General features: G+C 32.8%; 1 protein-coding gene across 1 annotated transcript; it reads right to left on the bottom strand.

The window, feature by feature from the left end:
* Positions 1-2582: 2582 nt before the first annotated feature.
* Positions 2583-3866, bottom strand: LOC128174383 (IgGFc-binding protein-like). Its single transcript, XM_052839947.1, has one exon. The coding sequence runs from the start codon at positions 3864-3866 to the stop codon at positions 2661-2663; it is 1206 nt and encodes a 401-aa protein (XP_052695907.1). The 3' UTR covers positions 2583-2660.
* Between the last annotated feature and the right edge of the window lie 21382 nt (positions 3867-25248).

The following is a 25248-nucleotide window of genomic DNA, read 5'->3' as shown; positions in this document are numbered from 1 at the left end:
TGTATATTGAAATCGGTAAAAACATGAAAATTAATGTAGATCCAATTTTTTTTTATATTTCCCAAAACTCACCAGATGATACATTGTAATCTTGTTTTAATCTAAGCATTTATAGTATGATAAAAATCATCTAAATTTAAAAAATCTAAAAAAACAACAACAAAAAACCCAACAATATAACAGCAACAACAATAACAACAACGCAAACAACAATAATAATAACAACAATAACAAAAAGAACAATAATACCAAGACGTATAACACTTTGACAAACTGTAATATTAAGCATGCATACATTTTTTTCTACTTAAGGTGGAATAACACACTTGGTAAAAGTCACCCAAATTAACAGTGAATTGCTTGATTATAAAAGGATGAGCGGTCAAAGAACCATAAGTAAAACAGACATAGAAACATACCAGTTTAGTTTTTTGGGGGTTACTTATAATTTTTAAAAGGAAAAAAATCTTATAATTCTAGATTCAGAATGTGAGTAAACAAGTTTGAACCTGTTTTATTTTAGAGTATTTTTTGTGCATCATTATTTTAAATTGACTGTCGCATGGTTCCACTCTAATGACCGAAAAATTCCATTTAATTGTACGTGATATATCACTGATGCCTTCGCATCTTTTTAAATGGAATGTGTTAATTGATTAATCATTGGACCAATCATTAAAGTAAGCTATAACATCGTTTTCAAAGAATGTATAACAGACAAATTATTTAAGTGAAAATTAAATTTAGAACATTTAACAGTGATTTATTTAATTCAACTGTACAAGTGCAATGAATGAACAAAAGAAAGTTAAATTTCAGTTCTGTCACTTTTTTTGGAGAAAGTGAATATATTTCAGAACCTTGTTGACTGTTTATCTAATACAGTCCTTACTAATCAAACCCAGATAATTTTGATTATTCAATCTAGAAACAAAGACCATGCGACAAAATGGTTGCTACACCGTTGCCTCGGGCGCGCAAAGCGCCCCTTTTCAAGCCGTGTATACTATTAAATAACAATTTAAATCTCAAACAATATCTATTTTTGTAACGTGTAAGTGATAAATGTTAATGTATTTCATTTAAGAATCATTAAAAAAAGAAATTTAGAAAAAAAACTTATTATTTAAGATTTAAACTATAATCGTGATATGATATTGAAATCCCATTCAAAAGGGGATGTCAAAGAAAAATATTGATATACATGTTAAAATCATTAGAAAAACGAAAACAACACACAATTAAACAACACTTTAACAAACTATTGTATTAAGTATGAATCTAAAAGTACTTAACTGTGTAGTGTGATCCTCAATATATTGCATTGCTATAATTTATAGATCCTACTCGTAGTGAAATACGCTATAGTGGCCAATAAATTTACATTTTGCTATACGGATAAAACGGCAATTATTTCGATCAATATTTTTGTAATTTTTAAGGAACAAATGCTCATATTTGATTAAACATATTGAAAAAAATAATGTGTTTAAGTTTGTTTTTTTTCAACACGCTTGGCATCATAATGAAGTTACATTTAAAAGTAAACATTAAAAGGATTATCCTTTTCATTTTTTTAAACAAATACAACAATAACAACAGCAATAACAACAACATTTTAACAAACTATTATGTTTTGATTTTGATTTAAATGAAATTCTAACAAAATAGCTACCGTTCTAGGAAAAAAAAAAACCCACACGTGTTTCAATGTCGGAACGGTAAAACAATTTCAATTTTATGGATATATAATCTCATTTTTATATTAAAGTACAATTGCCTAATCAATAATCAACTGCTTGGTTTGAAATGTTTCTTAAGTCTGTTAGTTTTCTGATACATGTTGGTACATGAATACTGAGTAAAATTATCATTTCACTTGTTTTTCTTGTCCTACACGGATTTTTAGAATTTTTAATATTCAAAATCTAGAAAAAAAAACCCATTAAAAATGCACTTACAACTTTCTCTCTACCAAAACACACTGTAATCATAATCAAAAAAAAACTTCTGACATAAAAGCCTAAATTTGACCAAAATCAATATCATGATAATAACTTTCATTTCTGTCATGCATAGTCAATCCAGGATCAAAATAATTCTAAGGATGAGTTATGACCTATGTACAGATTTATTAAATATGTACAGGTAAAAAAGTTTCTTTCAACAAACAATGTTACACTTGTAAATCTAACATTCTCACGATGCCTTCTTTTGCCGTTAGTATCGAAAAGTTTTTATTTCGAGGTTTTACTTTGTAACACTAAATATTTAACAATTTGAATCGAGTGTTGTCTGTGAAAATCATTATTAAAAATGAATCGGCTGACACGAACACTGCTAATTGTTTCCCGCTATAATCCGCTTTATTATTAATCTTAATGTCTTTTTAAACACATGAAAGTCATGTCTTGTCGGGTAATCTTTTGAAAAAACATGGATTGATTATAAACCTTTTTTTTACTAAATGGCAAACAATTAAAAGTTTACAAATTTAAACACATGCAGTTCATAGGATGTCAATTCTTATATGATCGTAAAACGATTAAGAAAATAACACGATGCTGATAAAAATGTTATAAAGCCTCCCAATCCCCATACTATCTGTACCTTATGGTGTTAATTTAAATAGACCCAATCTGAACCAAATATTTCAGGTTTTACAGCAGTATCGCACTAAAACCATATGCAGCATAATCTTTAACTCCCGAAAACATGAGTCCAAAATGTCCCCCACAAGTTGTAGACACAGAAATCTCACCCACCGGTACTCTAATAGACCTCACGTTGTATGTTAAGTTCATGACTAATACATTTTCTTCAAATACAATATTGCTTCCGTTTGTCATTGTGTTGTTAATTTGGATATAATCTTTTAAAGATTGTTTTATCATAATAGTTACATAGTTATAATCGAAGCCGGATGGCACAACCGTTTTGTAGTAGTCAATGTATTGATTTATCCCCGGCACAACCGTCATGGAAGGATCGCCCATTTTAGATTTGCTAGAATGTAAACCAAAACTGGTGACAGTTATAGGTGTGTTTGATTCGATCACACACGTTTGTCTACTGGATATAATGGTGTCGAAAGAATCCAATTTATTTATTGTTACTGTTTGAGTTATTCCATTAATTGTGTACAATATGTTGCTGCTTTCTGTCGCTGTTATACGAACCTTTGTTCTTCGATCGTTTGTATTTGGGGGTACTATGTATGTTTTGTCTAATTCTCTAGTTGGAATTATTTGTTGAATAAGATGATCACAGGCGCCAATATTTTCAAGCCTATTACAAGTATTTCCCGAAAAAACTGCGATAGGTACACACGATTCAATAACTGTTCCTGTCAAATCCGTTTCATGGGAAATCTGATATGTTTCAAATCGATCAAGTGTTAAATTGTATACATCGCCATTCAAAAATGACTTTCCATCGATATACAAAGAAATGTATCGTTTCATCTTAAAAGTTATTGAAACTGACGTGTTATTTTTAAGAGCAGCTATAGCAAACTGACTCTTCTCTGATGTTGACCATGGCTCTGTCGATATTACAACGTAATGGGTTGCCAGTTTATGTAGTGGAACAATTGCAGTGCTTCCGATAGTACCAGGAAGATGGTCATGACTAACGACAAACAAATCATCAAACGTTTCGATGAAAATTGACTTCACTTCTTTCCTAAAGCTTTCCAGTTCAATTGCAGATGGAATGATAGTATGATAACTCGAAGGTACGGTAATCATTTTATCTATCTGTTGTTTAAGGGAATGGGCTAGACGTGACGATGTTGTTATATTCATGAATGCACCTTTCTTGGATGAAAAGTAAATATCCTTCATGGGAATGTCTTTATGTGCCATAAACAAAACGATAAAACCAGTTTTCTCATGTTCTGCAATGGAATGGAAAATAATATTATATACATGTACAAAATAAGTTAATTTGGACTTCATCAGTAAGAAAAAGTGATTGTATTTGATTGATCAGGAAATAGTATATCCAAAAAGAATTATATTATTTCAAAAAATATTAACAATGATATATTTCGTTTTTATTTATATATTGTTTTTGAAAAAAATTAAAACAATGTATAAATATTTGTGCTCGATAATATATGTGCCTCTCATCATCAATTATATTTTTCTGACATTTTTTCTTAAAACAATTTTGGCATAAGAGATAATTTTGGCTTGTACAGTGTTATAACATAGAAACTTTAACTCATATTCTTAGATGATTGATATATGGACATGTTAAATAAATGGTACGATATACTTAGTTTGATGAACTCGGCAAACTTTGTTACAAATGTTTGCGCACGAGACAATAAATAAAAAACCAACAACACTAACATTTTTTCTTATATATGTACAAATAGTCCGACTGTTTCGCGTTAAAGCTTGTAGGAAGTAATACTCGCTGTAGTTGGTGTATCAACAATTTAACTGTTCATTATTCAATTTAAATTTGTTTAAAAAGTGGCATTTCATTATTAAACACCATATACATACCATTAAGTATTACAGAAGGATCGAAGAAGAAACGCCACCCATTTTCAGAGCCTGTCATACATGCATGCAAGGGATTGCATGAAGCAAAGAGAAGACACATGCCCGTAAGTAGGTTGAAGTTGAAACAGTTGCATCCATTACCACAAAGTGCGCTGCAACTAAGGAGAGAGACCATTGTCTTGCTGTATAACGGTTCTTTAATATACACTTTGTTGTCAAATTCTGGGTAAGCCTGGTAACTTTGGAAGTTTTTGGCTTGTGTAAGTCGCAGATACATGTACATTATCAACAACACAAAGTGAACAACAGATGGCTCCATGACTTGTAAAGTATATTTACTAGTATGATACACCTCGACTTTAAAAACAAGTAAGTTCTCAATAAATTTCACCCGGATCTTTTCTATGTCCATAAATTGAAGTTACACAGATATCACAGTATTCCATTCAAAAATCTTCTTATCTGGTGACGTTGAATAGAATTCGGATTTTTTTCTTATATTTCCTACCTCTCTATTTCAAATTAAGCTAGACAGTCATATGAACGGTTGTGTATTAAAACTTTGTATTAAAATGTATTAAAACGGTCGTATATTTTTTTTTTCGAGTATTGATACAATCTATTGATTGACAGGTGTCAGTGTGTAATAGTACCCATTCCAGAAATGTGAAATTAATAGCCAAACATTTTTTTGCGAGTTAATTTACATAAATGCGTGTGTCAAGCGATGATACATTTTCAAATGGATATTTGTTTAAAACGCTTAGAATCCCAGTTTGCAATATTAACCCTTTGTTTTTGTTTTCTGTGGGTTTTTTTTGTTTTTGTTTTTTATTATTTAGAGGTTTAACATTTTCATCATCATTTATAGACCACTGGGAGAGTCATACTCTCCATTAAAGTAGAACTCTTCAATTTTCAATTTTAATGATTTTTGATTTCATAGTCTTCATCCGAACTAATTATTCACAGAAAGATAAAGAAGTCAATATTTCAGTGACCATATCCCAATGAATCATTTATAAACTTCTCATTTCTCAACTTTAAAATTTGTTCTTGTAATTTTATATTAAATGAATTGCTGTTTATTTTTTTCTGAAGTAAGTCTATACCTTTCACGGAGCATGACACTGTCGTTTAGAAACAGAACCACACGACACGATTCCCATATGTTCTTCTTTTGTAGAGTTGACATTTTATCAATTCATATTTCTGCGAACGTTTAAATCGGTAAATGTGGTATCGATTTTTTGATACAGAATTTGAAGATACCACACAGCTGAATCACTCAAACTGAGAGTCTAAACATGTAACATGTAATAGAAACAGATGTTGACAATAGTGTTCCAGTCCTTTTTCTCCCCCATCTCTCTTTTAAAAAACATACTGTAGATTGCTAATTGAACGCGAGTAATTAATGTCCGCGTAAAATCGCGAGAAGCCCTCGTAAATTTAAAAATCTCACTTTAATTTATAGAAACTTTTTAGAATTTTTTAGAAATAAAGGAATTATAACCAAAAAATGGTGATCGCGATTTTATATTCTCGCGATAAAAAACGGCGGAATCGCGAAATTAAGTACTCCCGCAAAATAAGGAATTGACAGTACTGCCGTGCTATTTATCGTAGAGTAAGAACAAGGTACACTTAGTATATTATTTTGGCCTATGAAAATCATAAAAAATGAAGCAGCAGCTAAACTGCCATCACCCATTGAAGTTAAATTTGGACAACCCCCGTGCTTGAAACATGCATGGGAAATGGCGCCAAAACGTCACATATCAGAATTATAAATTCCAAACTTAACCCGATTTCACTTTTTTGCAAAAAACTACGAATTTGTACACACGTATGTAAATATTTTGATATGTGCACAGGCAACGCGATAGATAATACTTGTATATGTCAAAGCTATTGCAATGACTAGTCGAAAAAAAGCATATTTCGTAAATCGCGTTTGCTGTGCTCATAGTGAAATTTAAACATTTGTCATTTCCGGAACAAGTCCCGTGGCTTATATATTTAATGAAAAATCGCCAAATTATGTACCATGGGATCTACAATCGCTGCATTTCAAGTACAAATGTAGCAATAATCCAAATTTTAAAAATATATTTGATTAAATAAATGCAAAATCGTAATCATTGTGATTCGGAATTTTTAATTTCGTTCGGCGGTTTCTGTCGTTGCTAACCAGACGACAAGTTCGACAATCGCAATGAATAGATTGAATGAATGACGGTGCAGTGATTGACGGAACTACTATGTTCATTATCGATACGTAGACATATTCAACACAACTGATGTACCACTATGGGATTGTATTAGGTAAGGAATGATTGGCGATCTTATGAAAACAAGGAAAGCAACAAAATGCATGTTAATCCGAGATTCTTGTAATCCTGACCCGACGCCGCTAATTTTTTTGGCGTGTGTTGTAGAGATAGGGATAAAAATCAAACAAACTAGTTGTCACGGTATAAAGATATGTCGTTTTGCATGTCCCTTTCACCAGAGACATAAATAACGTCTCTGCTTTCACGTAACAGGCCTATCTGCTTTTGAAAATAAGATAAAAATATTTTTTTTTTGTAGGCCCAGTGATGCTATTTTTGATGTGTATTTATAGATATATTCATGCAAAACTATCAGGTGTGAAAGCACGTATTTAGGCATATGTGGCATGTTTCTGGTAGGCATAAGGGAAACTGCTCAACCACATATGCAGTAGCCAAATCAAGACTATTACATGTAACTTTGACCAGAATTTGCAATATGACAATCTACAGATGCGTACTATCGATATTAATGCTACATTTATCGCATGATTGTGAGGGAGATACAGAGATTTATTCATCCAGGGAAAATCATATTCCTCGAGGGCAATGCCCAAAGGAAATATGGATTTCCCTGGATGAATGAATCTTTGTATCTCCTGAATGTTTATGCAATCAATTGTTTATTATACCGAAAAAACAGGCGACCATTTAATACACTGGGTTCTAAAGGGTTTTATGCTATTGCAAAGCAATAACGTAGTAAATGATACATGTAACTGACTTTTTTCTGTTAGTTTTTGATATAAAATGTATTTGTAGCAATTATTTAAGAAGAATTTTAATCATTTGATTCCATCGTATGCATGCTCATCCTCAGGATTTTTCATATGAATGGAATAAAAAAAACAAAATCAAAAAAATAGTTATCTTCACTTTTGCCACACATAATCTATAATTACAGTATTATCACATTTCAACTGAAAATGTAAATGCTAATAAATATGAACAGATGTTTGAAGCCATGTAAGTAATTGTACATTTTTCTACAGTCTACATTAATCAGATGTTCATGTTTGTGTGACTTTACCAGTGTTCAGAGGTCAAATTAAGTTTATTTCCATAGTGATGATGAATAAATAGCAATAAACAGAGGTACGATAAAATATCTTAATAGCAGTTATAATTTAATACCTGCAATCCTTTATAATTTTAACATTTATTTTATATTATTTAAATACCGGTATTAAGGTTTCTCCATGCAGCTTGATAAATGTTATTAAAACAACATAAACTAATGTATAATCATCATGCAAAGATAAAGTAAATTCTAATATAATGGAAGACAAATTTTTTAGGGGAAAATATGAAATTTAAAAACTTTGCGCAAGTCAATGAAAATATTAGTTACTGTTGGACTAGAACCCAATATCTTGGGGTCCAAAGGATTGGCAGTCGGATGACTAACCTTTGGAACTGTCAAGTAATACACTTGAAGTGGTCGATATTTTACATGTACCGGTAGCTAGAACAATATGTTGAATTTGCATGTTGTAATGCACTTCTAAAAAGTACAGGTCACTGGGTGTGGAGGAACCTTAAAGATATTAAATTGAATTTCTTAAAAAAAAATTCTACAGAAAGTTCTTTCATCATTGCAGATATTAAATGTACATCTGTCATATACATGTAGCATTATTATACTTGTACAGTAATGTGACTGTGTGTGATTAATGACTTTTTAATATATTTTTAAAATGCCTAAGTTCTACCCCTGCTTGCTGTGCTCCAAAAGAACATCACAACAGGACAGAAACAGGATAAAGAAGGAGCATGCAGACTTCATCAAGAAAAGACTCCGTATGGATGTTTCTGGTGACAGCATGCTGTGTAGGAAATGTCGTCACATGTGTGAAACAAAATCGACAAGAGATTCAATTTGCAACAGGCCTGAGCCAAACAAAATACAGAAAACATTATCAAAGCAGAGTATGAAGAGCCCTCCTTCAGTAACACTGTCCATTCCAAGTACTTCTACAAGTCATGCCAACTGTGTAATATGTAAAAAGCCAGGGCCAAAGCTTGTTGTTGTTCCTGGAAACACTCGTGTAAATGTATTCATCCAAAAAAAAAAAACATTTGTTTCACCTGGTTCTAGATGCTGTCCTAAACATATATCTGATGGAGATCTCAACACTGAGGCAGTGCATCTGTTGAAACAAACAAGTTCTGTCTCCAATGTCAACAGGACCACCATTGTTGGAGTTTAAAACAAACCAGGGAGGTAGCAATCCAAAATCAGAACAAGAGACTGAATTTTGATGACCCACATGGAATGGAAAATGAAGATTACTACAATCTAACAGGTGTTACAAAGGATCAGTTTGATGAATTGATGACATATTTGGTGGAGACCAACTTAAGATCATCCAAGAACAGAAGTACTAGAACATGTGTAGCATTATTGTTGACGAAACTTAGATGTGGTTTAAGTAATCAACTACTTGGAACCTTATTTGGCATGAAAAAATGGCAGGTATGGACATGTTAAGTAAGACAATACATTTAAGATTTCTTATTATTTTATTATACATAAAAAATAAAAACTCGTACGTGATTGAATGTACATTAATTGAAACTGGGTTTTCTATTTCCAGGTTCGACGTGCTGTTATATCTGCGAAAAATGGTTTGATGGAAGATTCTGTGCCAAAGCATTTGGGGTTCTCTAACATAACAAGGGAGGATGTCATTTATCACCATACTCGTCCCCTTGCCGAGGAACTTCTATGCAGCATGTCAGATAATCCAGTCATTCTTGTACTCGATGGGACTTATGTATACTTCCAAAAAAGCGGAAACTTTTCTTTCTCACGTCGTTCCTTCAGCACCCACAAACACCGGCCATTAGTTAAACCGATGATGATTGTATCAACTTCTTGATATATAATTTCTGTATTAGGTCCCTATCTGGCAGATTCCAAAAATTCCGATGCAAAGATCTTAAGTCACATGATCCAAACAAATGTAGAGGACATTAGGAAATGGGTAGAAGAAGACGATATTTTTATTGTCGACAGAGGTTTCAGAGACGCAGAAGCTTTGCTTGATGACTTGGGTATACATGTTGAAATGCCATTCTTTCTGACTCGTCATTCAAAGCAACACTCAACAGAAGAAGCCAATTCAACCAGATTTGTGACCAAGGTACTTGTATAATATAACATGCCTCAATATAATACTGATTCAATTTGTTTATGTTGTTGCAGTTCACCTTTTAAAAATTTTAAGCTTAAAATGTTATTGATGTGTTTTAGTACTGTATCATATAGTACAGATGTGTTCTGAATCCAAAGTTTAAGATTTAACAAACTTTTCCTTTTAATTACATTGCACTACAGTAAAATATTTATTTCAAACACACATATAGGGATTTCTTGGATATAACGAGGTTTTTATTTGAGTCCCCAGCACTTATTTTTAAAAAAAATTGTTATACGTATATTACGATTAATGGATATAACAGTGTGAATTTGTTGCCCCTACGACTTCGTTATAACCGAGTGTTACTGTATATTTAACTTGCATGCATGTGTAATATATATGCATATTCATAGTATGTGTTGTGTGTTACAGCTTAGATGGGTTGTCGAGTCAGTGAATGGCAGGCTCAAGACATGGAATTTTTTTAGCAGGACCATCCCCAATACACAGATACCACATATTGGCGATTATGTCCGCATAGTAAGTGCAATCTGCAACAAGTTTAGACCAGACTTGAGCACTGGAATTGAGGAGGAAGATGTTGCCATGGCTACAAAAATGCGATTTCTTGCAAACGGAGTGAATGAGTTAAAGGATTATTTTGAGACAAGTGGTGAGCATTTTCTTGAATCTTGATTATGTTTTCTCACAAGGTTTTGGCAGGATTTTCAAATATAAAAATTGGTTGAGAATAAATTGAACTTCTATTTGAAAATAATATTTTTAAGTTTTAGAGAAGCGGAGCATAAGATGGGAGAAGATAGACTCCCATGATGTAGTCTTCCCTCATTTGACAGAGGAGGAAATACGTCAGTTAACCTTAGGTGTGTACCAAATAAGATTGGCAAAGTCATATGCATATGAACATTTTATGGAAGGAAGGTATGAAATTTTCATCAGTGATGACTTTGATGGAATCCTCTGTGCCAAGATTCAAAGTAGACACATTTCCGCAAAGAAATACTTACTTTGGATAAGACATGATGATATCAGTATCAAATCTTGGTTTTGCAAATGTAAAGTTGATACAAAAGCTGTGGGCATGTGTGCTCATATTAACAGTGTGATTTGGTTCTTGGATCTTGCTCGTCATGAGGAAAGTGGTGTCTGCGGTGTGTGCGATTGGTGTAGTTCTGTTGATGATGCTGCTGCACTTCCAATTGATGAATCAGAAAGTGAGGAAGAAAATGAAGAAAGATGTTCCATAACAGAAGAGGAGTGAATTTCAAAGTGACTCATCAGTCAATAAATGCATAATAATTTAAAACTTTTCAGAACTATTGTCTAACATTACATGTAATCTCTCTATAGGCAATTTCTAGTACAGGCATTGTGAATTGAAATGATCAGCATTTCTGTTCTTTTTTGATTGATTTACAATGTATTGTTCTGTTAATTAAAGTTTATTTTCAAAATTTAACTAGTTTTTAAGTTTAAATTATGTATAGTAAAAAGGCAACTCCAGATGATAATGTACAAAACATGTTTGATAGGAGAATTGTTCTGAATTTTAGTGTGTAATATTATATCTGTAAAAATTAGTGATGATTACAATGTACCTGAATGTGTATATTGATGTTCTGAGTTCATACCTAAATGCAAGTATATTGTTGATTGATTTATTTCTATAATTATTTTGATTGCAATTTAAGATTATAAGCAAATCAATTTATGACAAATTTGCAATATCAAATGATTTATTGTATGAATATTGACAACTATTATATAAAACCATATATGTGTAAAATAAGAATGTCAGAATCACTTTGTCTAGAGGCTTATTTAGTTATGACATGCTCTTTGATTTATAACTGTATAAAGTATAATGGATGTGCTTTTCAATAATTGATATTGTATGTATACAACAAATATTGTTCAAACGCTGTATACATTTTGTTCATAATTGTGTCTCATTGAAATGAAATACATGTATAGGGATAACCTCATTTTCTTTTACCACAATATTTATATGCTTGTCTATCTTTTAACTTGTAAAGTATACTACTCTCATGAATACATAGCATATCTTTACTATAAAATTGAAAATATTTAAAATTAAACATTTTCAAAGCAATTCATATCAATATTACTTATTTTGGGGCATCGTACCACTGTATTTGAGATCAAACTGTAAAAATGAACAATGTGTTATACTTTGAAAAAAATATTTTGATTAAACCTCCATGGAGTCCAGACCACTATCAATTTATTTTAGTTTTGTTTTATTGTGGTTAATATCATTGCATGTAATAATTTAAACCAATACTTCACACCAGCTTTCATTGAATATTATTATTGACATTAAATGTTAAGTAATAGGACATTTTGTATTTAAGTGCATAAAGGTCAAATATGATGTGTTATACATATAAGTGTTTCTCTTTTTAATTTAACAATAAATATATATATATATAAGGTCTTTGATACAAATACAGAACTGTTCATGGGATACTATTATCAATGCAAATATAAGCCAACTCATCATTAAAAGTACATTGATCTGTCTTAAGTTACATGTACTATCTTGTAAAATGCGCCATGGATTTGATGAGGACTTCAGCAGACATTAACAACTAAGGAAATTGAATTATTTGCAAGCAAATGTTATGTAATCATTGAATCATATAAATATTAAAAAACATTTATTTCAAGTTTTTAAAAGTCAAAGGAATCATTCGACAACTCTTGATTATGGTCCTTTTTTTTACCCCCCCCCCCCCCCCATACTTTGGACTGTGAATAGTTAACTCCTTAGGTAGCCAAATGAAACCATGTGCAGTTTTATATTGTAGTAAAAACTCCACAATTGTGTAATGTGCACCCAGGTATCAATTTATTAAAAAGTTTTTAATTTAATTTATTTCGTTGAGTATTTGAGAAGAAAGCGAATTTTATTGCCACTAAGGGCATTAACGTTAAATAACGTCATAATTTTGCATGTCATCTTTCTTTCCGGGTATCTCAAAAACTATAAGTGAAACAAAGATAATATTACTATATATAGAAAGCCCATGTCCTAGAGAGTATTTGGACCAAAATTTGTTAACCTCTGAAAATAGGCCAAATATGACCCTAAGTGTACCTTGTTCTTTATTTGTACATGTATTTACATGTATATGTTTGATTTCGGAAATTAATGATATGTTTATATATTCTTAAAACACTTAAGGTCATGCCATCTACTAGATCTCGATTTGAAGCAGGAATTGAGTTCCGTTGCTGTCCATATTTTAGGTCACACTGTCTATCTATCTATCTATCTATCTATCTATCTATCTATCTATCTATCTATCTATCTATCTATCTATCTATCTATCTATCTATCTATCTATCTATCTATCTATCTATCTATCTATCTATCTATCTATCTATCTATCTATCTATCTATCTATCTATCTATCTATCTATCTATCTATCTATCTATCTATCTATCTATCTATCTATCTATCATTTTTAACCAATTTCAACTTGCAATACTGTATTGGGCATTTTAACGTTTATATCGGGTAATTGCCGTTTTTGTTATGGTGCCATCATTTTGTATTTATGTTGAATTTGAGTTGGGTATACATATGCATATTTAAAATAGTAAGCAATGATTCAATCACTAATTATACAGGAATAGGAGCAGGTAATAAGATGAATGTTATCAAATACATGATACCATCATGGATACGTCTAGACAAATAACTGATAAAATCAACGAGTCATTTTTTTTTATATAAATTTGTTTAGTTTGCATTGGCAGTACTTGCCAAGTACTGTGATTACAGATAATATTCCTCTGTAAATTATTTTTTGTCACCAAAAGAAAGGTATTTTTTTTAACCTTGTTGAAGTTTGTTTAAGTTTGCGCAGAACGTATGCTGCAAGCTGACTGCTTTCTAAACCAATTACAATAATTATTTGCTTCAGAAAAAAATACGACTGACTACATCTTGCCCATTGGTTATTATTCATTTGAAAAATTTGTTAAAAAAAATTGTACAAACATATAAAAATAGAATACTTATATATTTTATATAATACGAATGCAGAAGTAATAATTGCTGTATAACTTTCAAATGGAAGAGATAAATGATTGCAACTTTGGCATGTTGTTTTCAACACAGATAACTTGATTTGATTAGTTAAAAACCTTTAATTCTATTCAAAGCCATTTGGTTTTAGTGATACAATTGATATAGCATTCAGTAAAGAAATGATATAACTTACAGTATGGTTTTAAAAACAGCCACACAAAATAAATTGTCAGTATTATAAAAACAAGAGGCCCATGGGCCACATCGCTCACCTGAACAGCAGTTCTTTGTAACATTACATTTCGTAGCATATGCTTTTTCTATTTTAAACATTGAACCCCTTTCTGGGGACCCAGTTATGGTCCGAGGTTTATGGTTGGCTTGAACAACATAAACAGTAACATAGGAATGAAAATGTGTAGCACTGCGGTAGGACCGCACGTACACAACCTGAAAAACTGAACGTAGCAGAGTTCCACTTCAAGAGAAATAACTCTCAGACTGTACAGAACATCAAGAAAGATAACTCTTGGTTCCACTACATTAGAGTTTACACAATTTGAGGATCCTTGCATAATAATCTCACAAACTGTAGCATTATAGTTCTCGAGAAAAACTTTTTAAAAACATTTTCAATATATCTTTCTATTTTAAACTTTGAACCCCTCTTGGGGCCACAGTATTAGTTCAGGGCTAACGTTTTAATTATTTGGAATCTACATTATTTAAGGATGCTTGCATAGTTATCTCACAAGCTGAAGCATTATAGTTCCCTAGAAAAAGATTTTTCAACATTTTCCCTCTATATTTCTATGCTAAACTTTGAACACCTCTTTGGGCCCCAGTATTAGATTGAGGTCACAGCTTTTATAATTTCGAATCTACACTATTTGAGGGCGCTTACGTAGTTATCTGACAAACTGATGCATTGTAGTTCTCGAAAAGAAGATTTTTAAACATTTTCCATATATACCGGTACTTCTACATTTAACTTTAAACCCATCTTGGGTCCCTAGTATTAGTCCAGGGGTCACTATTTTAAGACTGTCGAACCTTCATTATCCAAGGTTGTATGCATGATAGTAATCTCACAAATTGAGGCATTGTAGTTCTCGAGAAGAAGATATTTAAACGTTACCTTTATATTTCTATAATAAACTTTGACCCCATCTTGGGGCCCCAGTATTGGTCCGGGGGTCACGATTTTACCAATTAGGAATCTACATGAGCGAAGGCATAGAAATTCCACAAACTAAAACATTGTAGTTCTTGAGAAGAAAATTTTTAAACTTTTCCTTTATGTTTTTTAAAATGTTTAAATTTTGAACCCCTCTTGGTGCCCATCAATTGTCCGGGAGTTACAATTTTTTGAATCTACATTATTTAAGGATGTACATGTATGCATAGTAATATCCCAAACAGTTGCACTATAGTTCTTGAGAAGAAGATTTTAAAACATGTTCCTATATATGTTAAAATCTAAACCCCTACTAGGGCCCCACTTTTTGTTCAGGGGTCACGATTTTTACAATCTTCACTATATATACAACCGTTTGTGTATGTATTGGCATTTTTGGTGAAGTGGTTTTTGAGAAGAAAATTTTTAAACATTTTTCATATGTAGTTCTATGTTAAACTTTGAACCCCGCCTGGGGCTGCAGTTTTGATTTGAGGGTCACGATTTCTACAATTTAGAATCTTCATTATACATACAAGCTTTTGTGTAAATATTGGCATTTCTGGTGCAGTGGTTCTTGAGAAGAAGATTTTTTAAACATTTTCCTAAGGTATATCTATGTTAAACTTTGAACCCCGCCTGACGCCCCAGTTTTGGTCCGAGGGTCACGATTTTTACAATTTAGAATCTTCACTATATAAACAAGCTTTTGTGTAAATATTGGCATTTCTGGTGCAGTGGTTCTTGAGAAGAAGACTTTTTAAACATTTTCCTAAGGTATATCTATGTTAAATTTGACCCCCGCCTGGGGCCCCAGTTTTGGTCCGAGGGTCACGATTTTTACAATTTAGAATCTTCACTAAGTATACAAGCTTATGTGTAAATATTGGCATTTCTGGTGCAGTGGTTCTTGAGAAGAAGATTTTAAAAAAAATTTTCCTATGTATTTCTATGTTAAACTTTGAACCCCGCCTGGGGCCCCAGTTTTGGTCCGAGGGTCACGATTTTTACAATTTAGAATCTTCACTATATATACAAGCTTTTGTGTAAATATTGGCATTTCTGGTGCAGTGGTTCTTGAGAAGAAGATTTTTAAAACATTTTCCTAAGGTATATCTATTTTAAACTTTGAACCCCGCCTGAGGCCCCAGTTTTGGTCCGAGGGTCACGATTGTTACAATTAAGAATCTTCACTATATATACAAGCTTTTGTGTAAATATTGGCATTTCTGGTGCAGTGGTTCTTGAGAAGAAGATTTTTTAAACATTTTCCTAAGGTATATCTATGTTAAATTTGACCCCCGCCTGGGGCCCCAGTTTTGGTCCGAGGGTCACGATTTTTACAATTTAGAATCTTCACTAAGTATACAAGCTTATGTGTAAATATTGGCATTTCTGGTGCAGTGGTTCTTGAGAAGAAGATTTTTAAAAAATTTTCCTATGTATTTCTATGTTAAACTTTGAACCCCGCCTGGGGCCCCAGGTTTGGTCCGAGGGTCACGATTTTTACAATTTAGAATCTTCACTATCTATACAAGTTTTTGTGTAAATATTGGCATTTCTGGTGCAGTGGTTCTTGAGAAGAAGATTTTTAAAACATTTTCCTATGTATTTCTATGTTAAACTTTGAACCCCGCCTGGGGCCCCAGTTTTGGTCCGAGGGTCACGATTTTTACAATTTAGAATCTTCACTATATAAACAAGCTGTTGTGTAAATATTGGCATTTCTGGTGCAGTGGTTCTTGAGAAGAAGATTTTTAAAGACATGCACCCTATACTTACTGATTCGCAATTATCTCCCTTTTGAAAAGGGCTGTGCCCTTTATTTTTACAATTTATAACCCCCTTTCCATAAGGATGCTTTGTACCAAATTTGGTTAAATTTGGCTTAGTGGTTTTTGAGAAGAAGTTGAAAATGTGAAAAGTTTACAGACGGACGGACAGACAGACAGACGGACGGACGGACAGACGGACGGACGACGGACAACGGGTGATCAGAAAAGCTCACTTGAACCTTCGGTTCAGGTGAGCTAATGATGCCATTTCAAGGAATCATTCGTCTCCTTTTTATAATCGCCTCTAGTTCTTTTGCTGTCGGCAAGCAAATTTGAGATAAAGTGGATTCAAAACAGTTTTATTTTGTTCATTAAAAGGAGTATATGTAATATATATCTTTTCTGGGCGAATTATAGATGGGGCAAAACCTTTTGCGAATGTAGAAGGGCAAAAATACATGACACGAATACAAAATCTAAAAAGAAACTCTGAATACAGTCGTTTGTGTTGAAAACAATATATTGCATGTTACTTATTACCTTAAATATTTTTGTTCGGACGCAGGCAAGTAGTGTTGTGATGTTATAGTGATTTTTAGAAAATCAATCTACTCTCAGAAAAATTCATTTTTTGTTAATTTTGTCACAAAACACGATACCCCAAGGAACTAAAACAAGCTAACAACAATTAATCTGCCTGTTTATGGGGGTGGGTGAGGGGGCGGATTCATATTGACGGAAAAGTCAATGTTTTGTTGTTTTGTTTTGTTTTTTGTTTTTCAAAAACCAAACTTTTTGTTGTATCTTTGTTGGCAATTTAAATGTTGTCGTACCAAAACAATATATAGTTATAAAACGTTGAATTAAACCTTATAATTCCTAATAAAACAAGACACAATGCAAGCACTAATTGTAAATGAAACGTATACGGAGAATGACTACAGTGGAAACCTCTAATTGCAAAAGTGTTACATTGTATGAAAAATATTATAGTAATAAGCCTGGATATAGTACCTTTAACTTTGAATTGTGCATTGTATCACCCATAGCCCTGATCTTTTACCTCAAAATTAAAAAGAACATCAAGATATCTGTGAGCCAATGTTCACTAGTGATACCCCCGCTCTAAAGTGAATATAAAAAAAGCAAAGTCGTAATTTAACAGAAAGCTGGCATCCGATTGTTACAGAAATATATCCCACAATATGGCATGCCTAAACAAATAGTGTGTAAAAATTTCAAGCATCTGCGATAAATGGCTGCTGAGAAATCTTTGAGGAAAATTTGTTTGAAAAGTTTGGTTAAAGTAAACAAAGTACTCATTTAACAGGAAGTTGACGTCCGATTGGTACAAAAATATATCCCACGATATGGCATGCTTTCAAAAACCGTTGTAAAAATGTCAAGCATCTGCAATAAATAGCTGCTGAGAAATCTTTGACGAAAATTTGTTTGAAAATTTGGCTAAAATAAACAAAGTCATTATTTACCAGAAAGTTGACGTCCGATTGATACAAAAATATATCCCACAATATGGCATGCCAAAACAAATAGTGTGTTTAAATTTCAAGCATCCGCGATAAATAGTTGCCGAGAAATCTTTGAAGGAAATTTGTTTGAAAATTTTGGCTAAAAATAAACAAAGTACTCATTAAACAGGAAGTTTACGTCCGATTGGTACAAAAATACATCCCACGATATAGCATACCTTTACAAATAGTGTGTAAACATTCAAGCATCTGCGATAAACAGTTGCTGAAAATTCTTTGACAAAAAGTTGTTTGAAAATTTTGGCTAAAAATAAACAAAGTCGTCATTTAACAGGAAGTTGACGTCTGATTAGTACAAAAATATTCCACGATATGGCATGCCTATACAAATATTGGGTTAAGATTTCAAGCATCTGCGATAAATAGTTGCCGAGATAAATACGACAGAAATTTTTGTTACGGACGGAGAGACGGACAAGGGTAAAACAGTATACCCCGACTCCTTCGGAGCGGGGGTATAATATATTTATACTTATAACATAATAATGAATTATATTAATGAAGTGTTTGACATCACAACAGATCGGTTGTTGGATAGTGGAGTTCTGTATTATTTGTTCCCGAAGACAAAGAAGATTAAAACAAACTAGTAATCTCAAAAAGAATTTCTGTGTATTGCATTAAAAACATTCAATGGAACACCTATTTCAATCATATTTAGAAAGTGTAGTCAATGTATATTAAAAAAGTAAAGGGACAGCACTCGCCATCCTTTAAACAAGTTGTCCAATTTATCCAACAATTTCTGACGAGGTATAGGTTGGGAAATTATCAAACTAATAATCCCCAAAATCTAGCTACATCTGCGTACCTCAGATTAAACGCATCGTGTCGAATTGTACTAGGTCCTCGCCAAACTTATCGAAAGCAACGGAATTTTACATTTGAGTGACGTAATTTAGTTATTTAATCTGAGATGTTCGATCTAGAGAGTGCTATCAATCCGCGAAAAGATTCCTCTAGGTTTATCGTTTGCTTTCGGATATCCTCAGTGATTGCATGGATAGTTTACATAAACTTTCTTTCCTTTCGATAAGTTTTGCGAACAGAATTTTCATTGCAGATATGTATAAAGTGGGTAGACTTTTTATCTCTCTAGTGATTTGAAATGAGTATTTTTTTTAAATTTAGATTTTGAGTGAAATAAACAAAAATGTGAATGAGGATGGTTTTGTCATGGAAGATTTTGATCAGGTGTAAAATAATCAAAGTATACCGATGTTTCAATCTTAGTTAATATCATATCCAATACATATTGAAACAGGGGAAGCATGGTATCTTAATATCATGAAAAATAACTCGTAATTGTGAATATCTCTTTAAATTGCAATTTACTTTCAATTATAGCCAACAAATACTCACCAATCGGATCAAGAAAGGGGTCAGTGAAAAACAAAAACAAAACAAGAGGCCCATGCGTCACATCGTTCACCAACACTAGCTTTATATGGTAGATTAAAAAAAATAAATATCCAAATTTACACTTTTGTTTTCATATACTTAATCTTTGACATGTTTACCTTGATGGAATACCCTTTTTATCGAAAATAAGATCATATGCAATATTTATAATCAAATTTTCGGTTAGTGTTCACGGTTAATTTCAGTTCTTTTTATTTCAGAGATCAAAACCACTTTATAAAGCGATCAAAACACATGAGAACATAGCTTCGCCTCGCCACCTATGAGATTGATCAACCCGATATATTTCTGTATTGAGTTAGTAACAAACCGAATAAGTAATAATGTTTCAACATTCCACCCTATTCTAGCTTAGCGTTATTATCACGTAATGATCTACTTGTCACCTCATGCAGTTGATGTGTTTTCAACAAAAGAGGAAGTTATTTAATCATATTTATAGAAACGTTTCAGAAGCACACACAACCAGAAATCCACAATCAAATTTTATTTATTCCGACGCTTATAAATGAGATAATGAGGAATTCGATGTGTTTACTAATGACATTATATGCTTTCATGACCCAACGAACACATACCGAATATTCGCTTCTGTTAGTGCTGATTCGCGTCTGTGGGCAGCGAATACATCATAAATCGCAAGAGCTGGTTGGATTATTTGTGACACGGGTAAGTTCTCGCGCACTGATTCGACATAGAGAATTAGAACCCTCTTAATGTATTAAATAATTTTCTTTTTCTGTACTTCAGTGATTAGTTGAGTGTGTAATTGCCCATTCTGTCGAAAATCGTATATTAGTGTGCAACATGGTCGTCGAACCATGGTAAGTTAGCTGAGAGGTTACAACAGTGAGCGTGAGTGTCAGACAAAACAGAGCAGTTATTTGTCGTTTGATCCCTAACCCTGCAACGTTAACCTGTTTATCGCCCTTATGTTGTATTGTCCAGAAACAATGAAAAACCATGTTAAATCCCGTTTGATCCCGATTGTCGGGAATTTTGAAATCCTTCATTTGTTTAATCGTATCGAAAAATTTTTGCTTCGCGTTATCCAAATATTCTACTTTGTGTTTGATGCTCATGGTAGCCTGTCTTTTCGTGAAAGTCATTCAACGTGCCCATTTATTTGTCAGATTAACTCGACAACCACATTCTTCTAGAAGAAATATGTCCTTATGTAGTAGAACTCCAGTGCCAACGCATTGATCGATATTAGAATTTATACCCCCCCCCCCCCAAAAAAAAAAAAAAAATCAGGCAGATCTCTTATGTAACCCTACATATGAGCGTCGAGTTCATGGAGTAGAATGCATGTAGGTCGTCTAGGTTTTTCCGGCGTAAGTGCTCGTTCTGTAGTTTCTTCATTGTATTTTCCGATTCTAGAAGATGAAATTGTAATGTTTAGGTCACCTGAGTCATTCATGTGACCTATTGCAATTGGTCTTCGTCCGTCGTCATGCGTTCACAATTTTACATTTTTAACTTCTTTTTGAAAACTGCAAAGCCAATATTCTATCATCGTCTTCTTTACTCCAACACATGTGAGGATAAACTGGATACATGGTTAAGATGTTCATGAAGAATTGTGTAAACCATGGCCCCTGGGTCAAACATTTAGGCTATAGAGTAGGGTCAATAGGGCCATGTAGTTAAATTGTATTAAATCTTATAAAATTTTCTTCTCTACTCCCATAAATATTTGAAGAAAAAAAACCTAAATGCATAGTTATGATGCCATTGGAGTATTCTACCTAAATTGTTAAATTCAGGACTGGGACAGGGGTTTAGGCCTTAGGATAGGGCCAATATAGCCATATGGTGAACATGTAGTAAATCTTAGAAAATCTTCTTCTTTACTGCCACACATGTGGGACAAACACTGAATGCATGGTTACGAGGGTTGTTAGAAAAGTTCACGGACAAGTTCGATTGTGAGTGGACAATTCACATGATACCAGCGAAACTTTCCAGATTTAATCCTGACGTATTTGCTAAGAAATATGCGAAGGTTTGATTGTTTTGAATGCACCATACAAATATACACCTTAATTATTTTGATAAGATATGTTTCATGGAGCATGTCAGTTTTGTTCATTTTTTATATTTTGTACGCATTTTTCCTTATCAAGAAAATGTACCGCTTAAGTGCATCAAAATAAATGATATTTCATATAACATCACAATAACTTATGAAGGTCATTTTGTGAAAGTGAAGTGAAAGTTTTAATTAAATTGAAGAGCATTTGACCGTTTTATCGCCGATTTATGACAAACAACGCCTGAAAAAAAATCAAGAACGTTGACGTCAGTGGACATCTTGGAGCACCCGGCCTTCATTTAATCTCCACCTACGATGGAGACCAAAATGTTCTTAAATACTATAATCATATGATTTTTGCATATTTATTTTCAATTGGTAGTCATTTAATAAAACATACGCCATCCTAGAAAGTACACAGTAATTTTGCCGTAAATCACTTTGTCCGCGAACTTTTCTAACAACCCTCGTATGTATTCCACGAACTCCTCTACCTGAATTGTGGAATTCATTGCCCCTGGGTCAGGGGCTCAGACCGTACGGAGAGGAAAGGAACGGCGTAATGTATATAATGTTTAAAAATCTCCTTCTCAACTCTCGCACATCTGTAAGAAAAAAAAATTATCTTCACTAGGAATAGCAATCGGCTAACCAAAATCACCGATAAGCAGTACATGTAAAATGATTTTGGTAAAAATGCCAGATGGTGAAATCTAAATAATTGAACAGGAGAAGTGAGTAAGACTAAGTCATTTCTTAATGCTTTTTTGTTTCTTTGTTGTTTAAATGCCCTCAAAAGAAGGATTTCTGTCTGCCCCTGGGGATGGGTGCAGGGAGGTTGTTTTAAATAAAACATGTCAACTAGTCGCCTTGTTTTAGTTTTTCTATGAAAACACATACACATAAAACATATTTTTAAAATTAACAAATATGGGAAAATTATTTTCTATCAGTGTCTTGCACCTTTTCAATATCGGGCCATGCACTCTATTATGATCTTGAAGTTTTTCGCTAAAATCATAGGTTTCATAGTCATTTTTGAAAGATTCCAGGTAGGGAGGCGGTCGTCATTACAATACAGTAAAACTCGTTCAGTATGAACACGGATATAGCGAATTCTCGGATATAGCAAATTTTTTTAAGTCCCAGGTAAAAATCTTATGAAATATTTGCAAAATTTTCCGGTTATAACGAATTCGGATATAATAAATTTACGGATATAGCGAACTGATTTTGATTCCCGTAGAGGTGAACATTAACGAAATTTAAAACTTTTATAACGAATTTCTTTACAGATTAAAAAGTTCGCACTACCATTTAACATAATTATTTGAATGAATTTATTTTAATATAAATTTTTCAATTCACAATCCGATTATTAAAGGTATCAAAGTAATGTATTTTTATTTTTAGCCTCAATTAGAAAAAGTTATAGTCTGGTGGAAGAAAGCATGTATATAGTGAATTCGCTATAGTTATTATAACGAATTCGTAATACGGATATAACGAATTACGGATATAACGAAGTAAATCCATTGGTCCCTAGGACTTCGCTATAACCGAGTTTTACTGTATTATATATATATATATATATATATATATATATATATATATATATATATATATATATATTTAACTCTAGAATGAAACTTAATTAAATTCATATATGCGACTCCTCGACAAGTTTGTATATGGGATATGGTACTCAGGTGACGTTAAGGCGTATTGGCCTCTTGTTTGGGGGGGGGGGGGGGGGGGGGGTTGTTTATTTGTGTGTGTGTGTGTGTGTGTGTGTGTGTGTGTGTGTGTGTGTGTGTGTTGGTTTTACCGATGCTCCGAGGACGCGAGTGTATAAAAACACCTTTACTCCGAGGACGTAAATTTCTCCCGAGGACTTTTTTCGGGTCCTCGGAAAGATTCTGTCCCAATCAACTCAAAATGACGAAATACATCGTGTGGTGAAATTTGGTGAAAGTCCTCAGAAGGTCGGTAAAATGTGAATGTGCGTTTCCCGGTCACACAGTTTTATCGGACGCCATAACACACACTTGTTGTTTTCGATGCGCGCGCATCTCGGCGGCGGAAGTGATGATCAATCAAGATCTCTAGAGGTCGTAGTAAGTATTTACAATATTTTTATATAATATAGATTGTTTTATCAATGGTTTAAGAAGCGAAAGTGATAATTAACAATAGTTAGAATATTCTTATACATGTTTAGTTGTAATTCAAACGCGGGGGTGTTAAGGAAGCATATGGAATCTGAGTTACATGTAATTCCGTGAAATCACAAATCTTAGTTATTATGTACAGATTCAAATATCTAAGCAACGAAACGGAGATAAAAAACAAATAAAAAATACTGAAGACAATTTTTTTCCAGAAATTAGTTTGTATTACGTAGATTTACACATTGATTACGTCATGACTAAAAGTTGAATGTCGTGTGAATTTGATCGGAAAACATTGTAAACATATTCAAAATATAACTAATCTAAGAACTCTAATAAAGTATTGTGGTGTGATTTATTGAGAATTGAACATAAGAATACTTGGGGAGATGTTAGTTTTATCAATCATTCGCTAAAAGGTATGTACATTTGCTTTTATTTCTCGGCCAGGCTTTCCTCTGTCGTTGTTTACGATATAAAAATCCGACTAGAACAACACTACCCCGTATATATTGAACTTGAAATTTTATACGTATCGTTAGTTTGATCAATGCTTAAATTGAAAATAGCTGCTAGAATCCCATGTTGTGTGTTGTTTTGATGCAATTTGCCGTTTTCCGTGCAAACTATAAAAAAGTTGGGAAGGTTTTTCGAGAACCGGATAAATAACTTTTTAATAAGGAAGAACAAAGAATTCTAGCAGGGGTTTTGATTAAACTAAGATGTTTTGCTTTCACTTGTTATGTTTATTTTATTTTTGAAACCGCAGGGTAGTGTTGTTCTATCTCATTTTAGGTTAAGGAATATACGTAAGCTATTTATAGTTGTCACGTGATAATGCACCAATTTGGCAGTTATGTACAACCCGATTTTATTGCACTGACATCTATTTTAAAGGATAATACTAAGTGTTTGATCTTATTCAAAATAATTATTAAATTTCACGATTTTGAATATAACAGTCAAAATAAGACTCTAAATTGCCCATATGCTTCCTTAACACCCCCGCGAACGTAAACAAATCCAAATGAAATGTT

Source organism: Crassostrea angulata, chromosome 2 (assembly GCF_025612915.1).
Source record: "Crassostrea angulata isolate pt1a10 chromosome 2, ASM2561291v2, whole genome shotgun sequence".
Taxonomy (NCBI): Eukaryota; Metazoa; Mollusca; class Bivalvia; order Ostreida; family Ostreidae; genus Magallana; species Magallana angulata.
The sequence above is the reverse complement of the archived record's forward strand: the minus strand, read 5'-3'. Positions and strand labels throughout refer to the sequence as shown.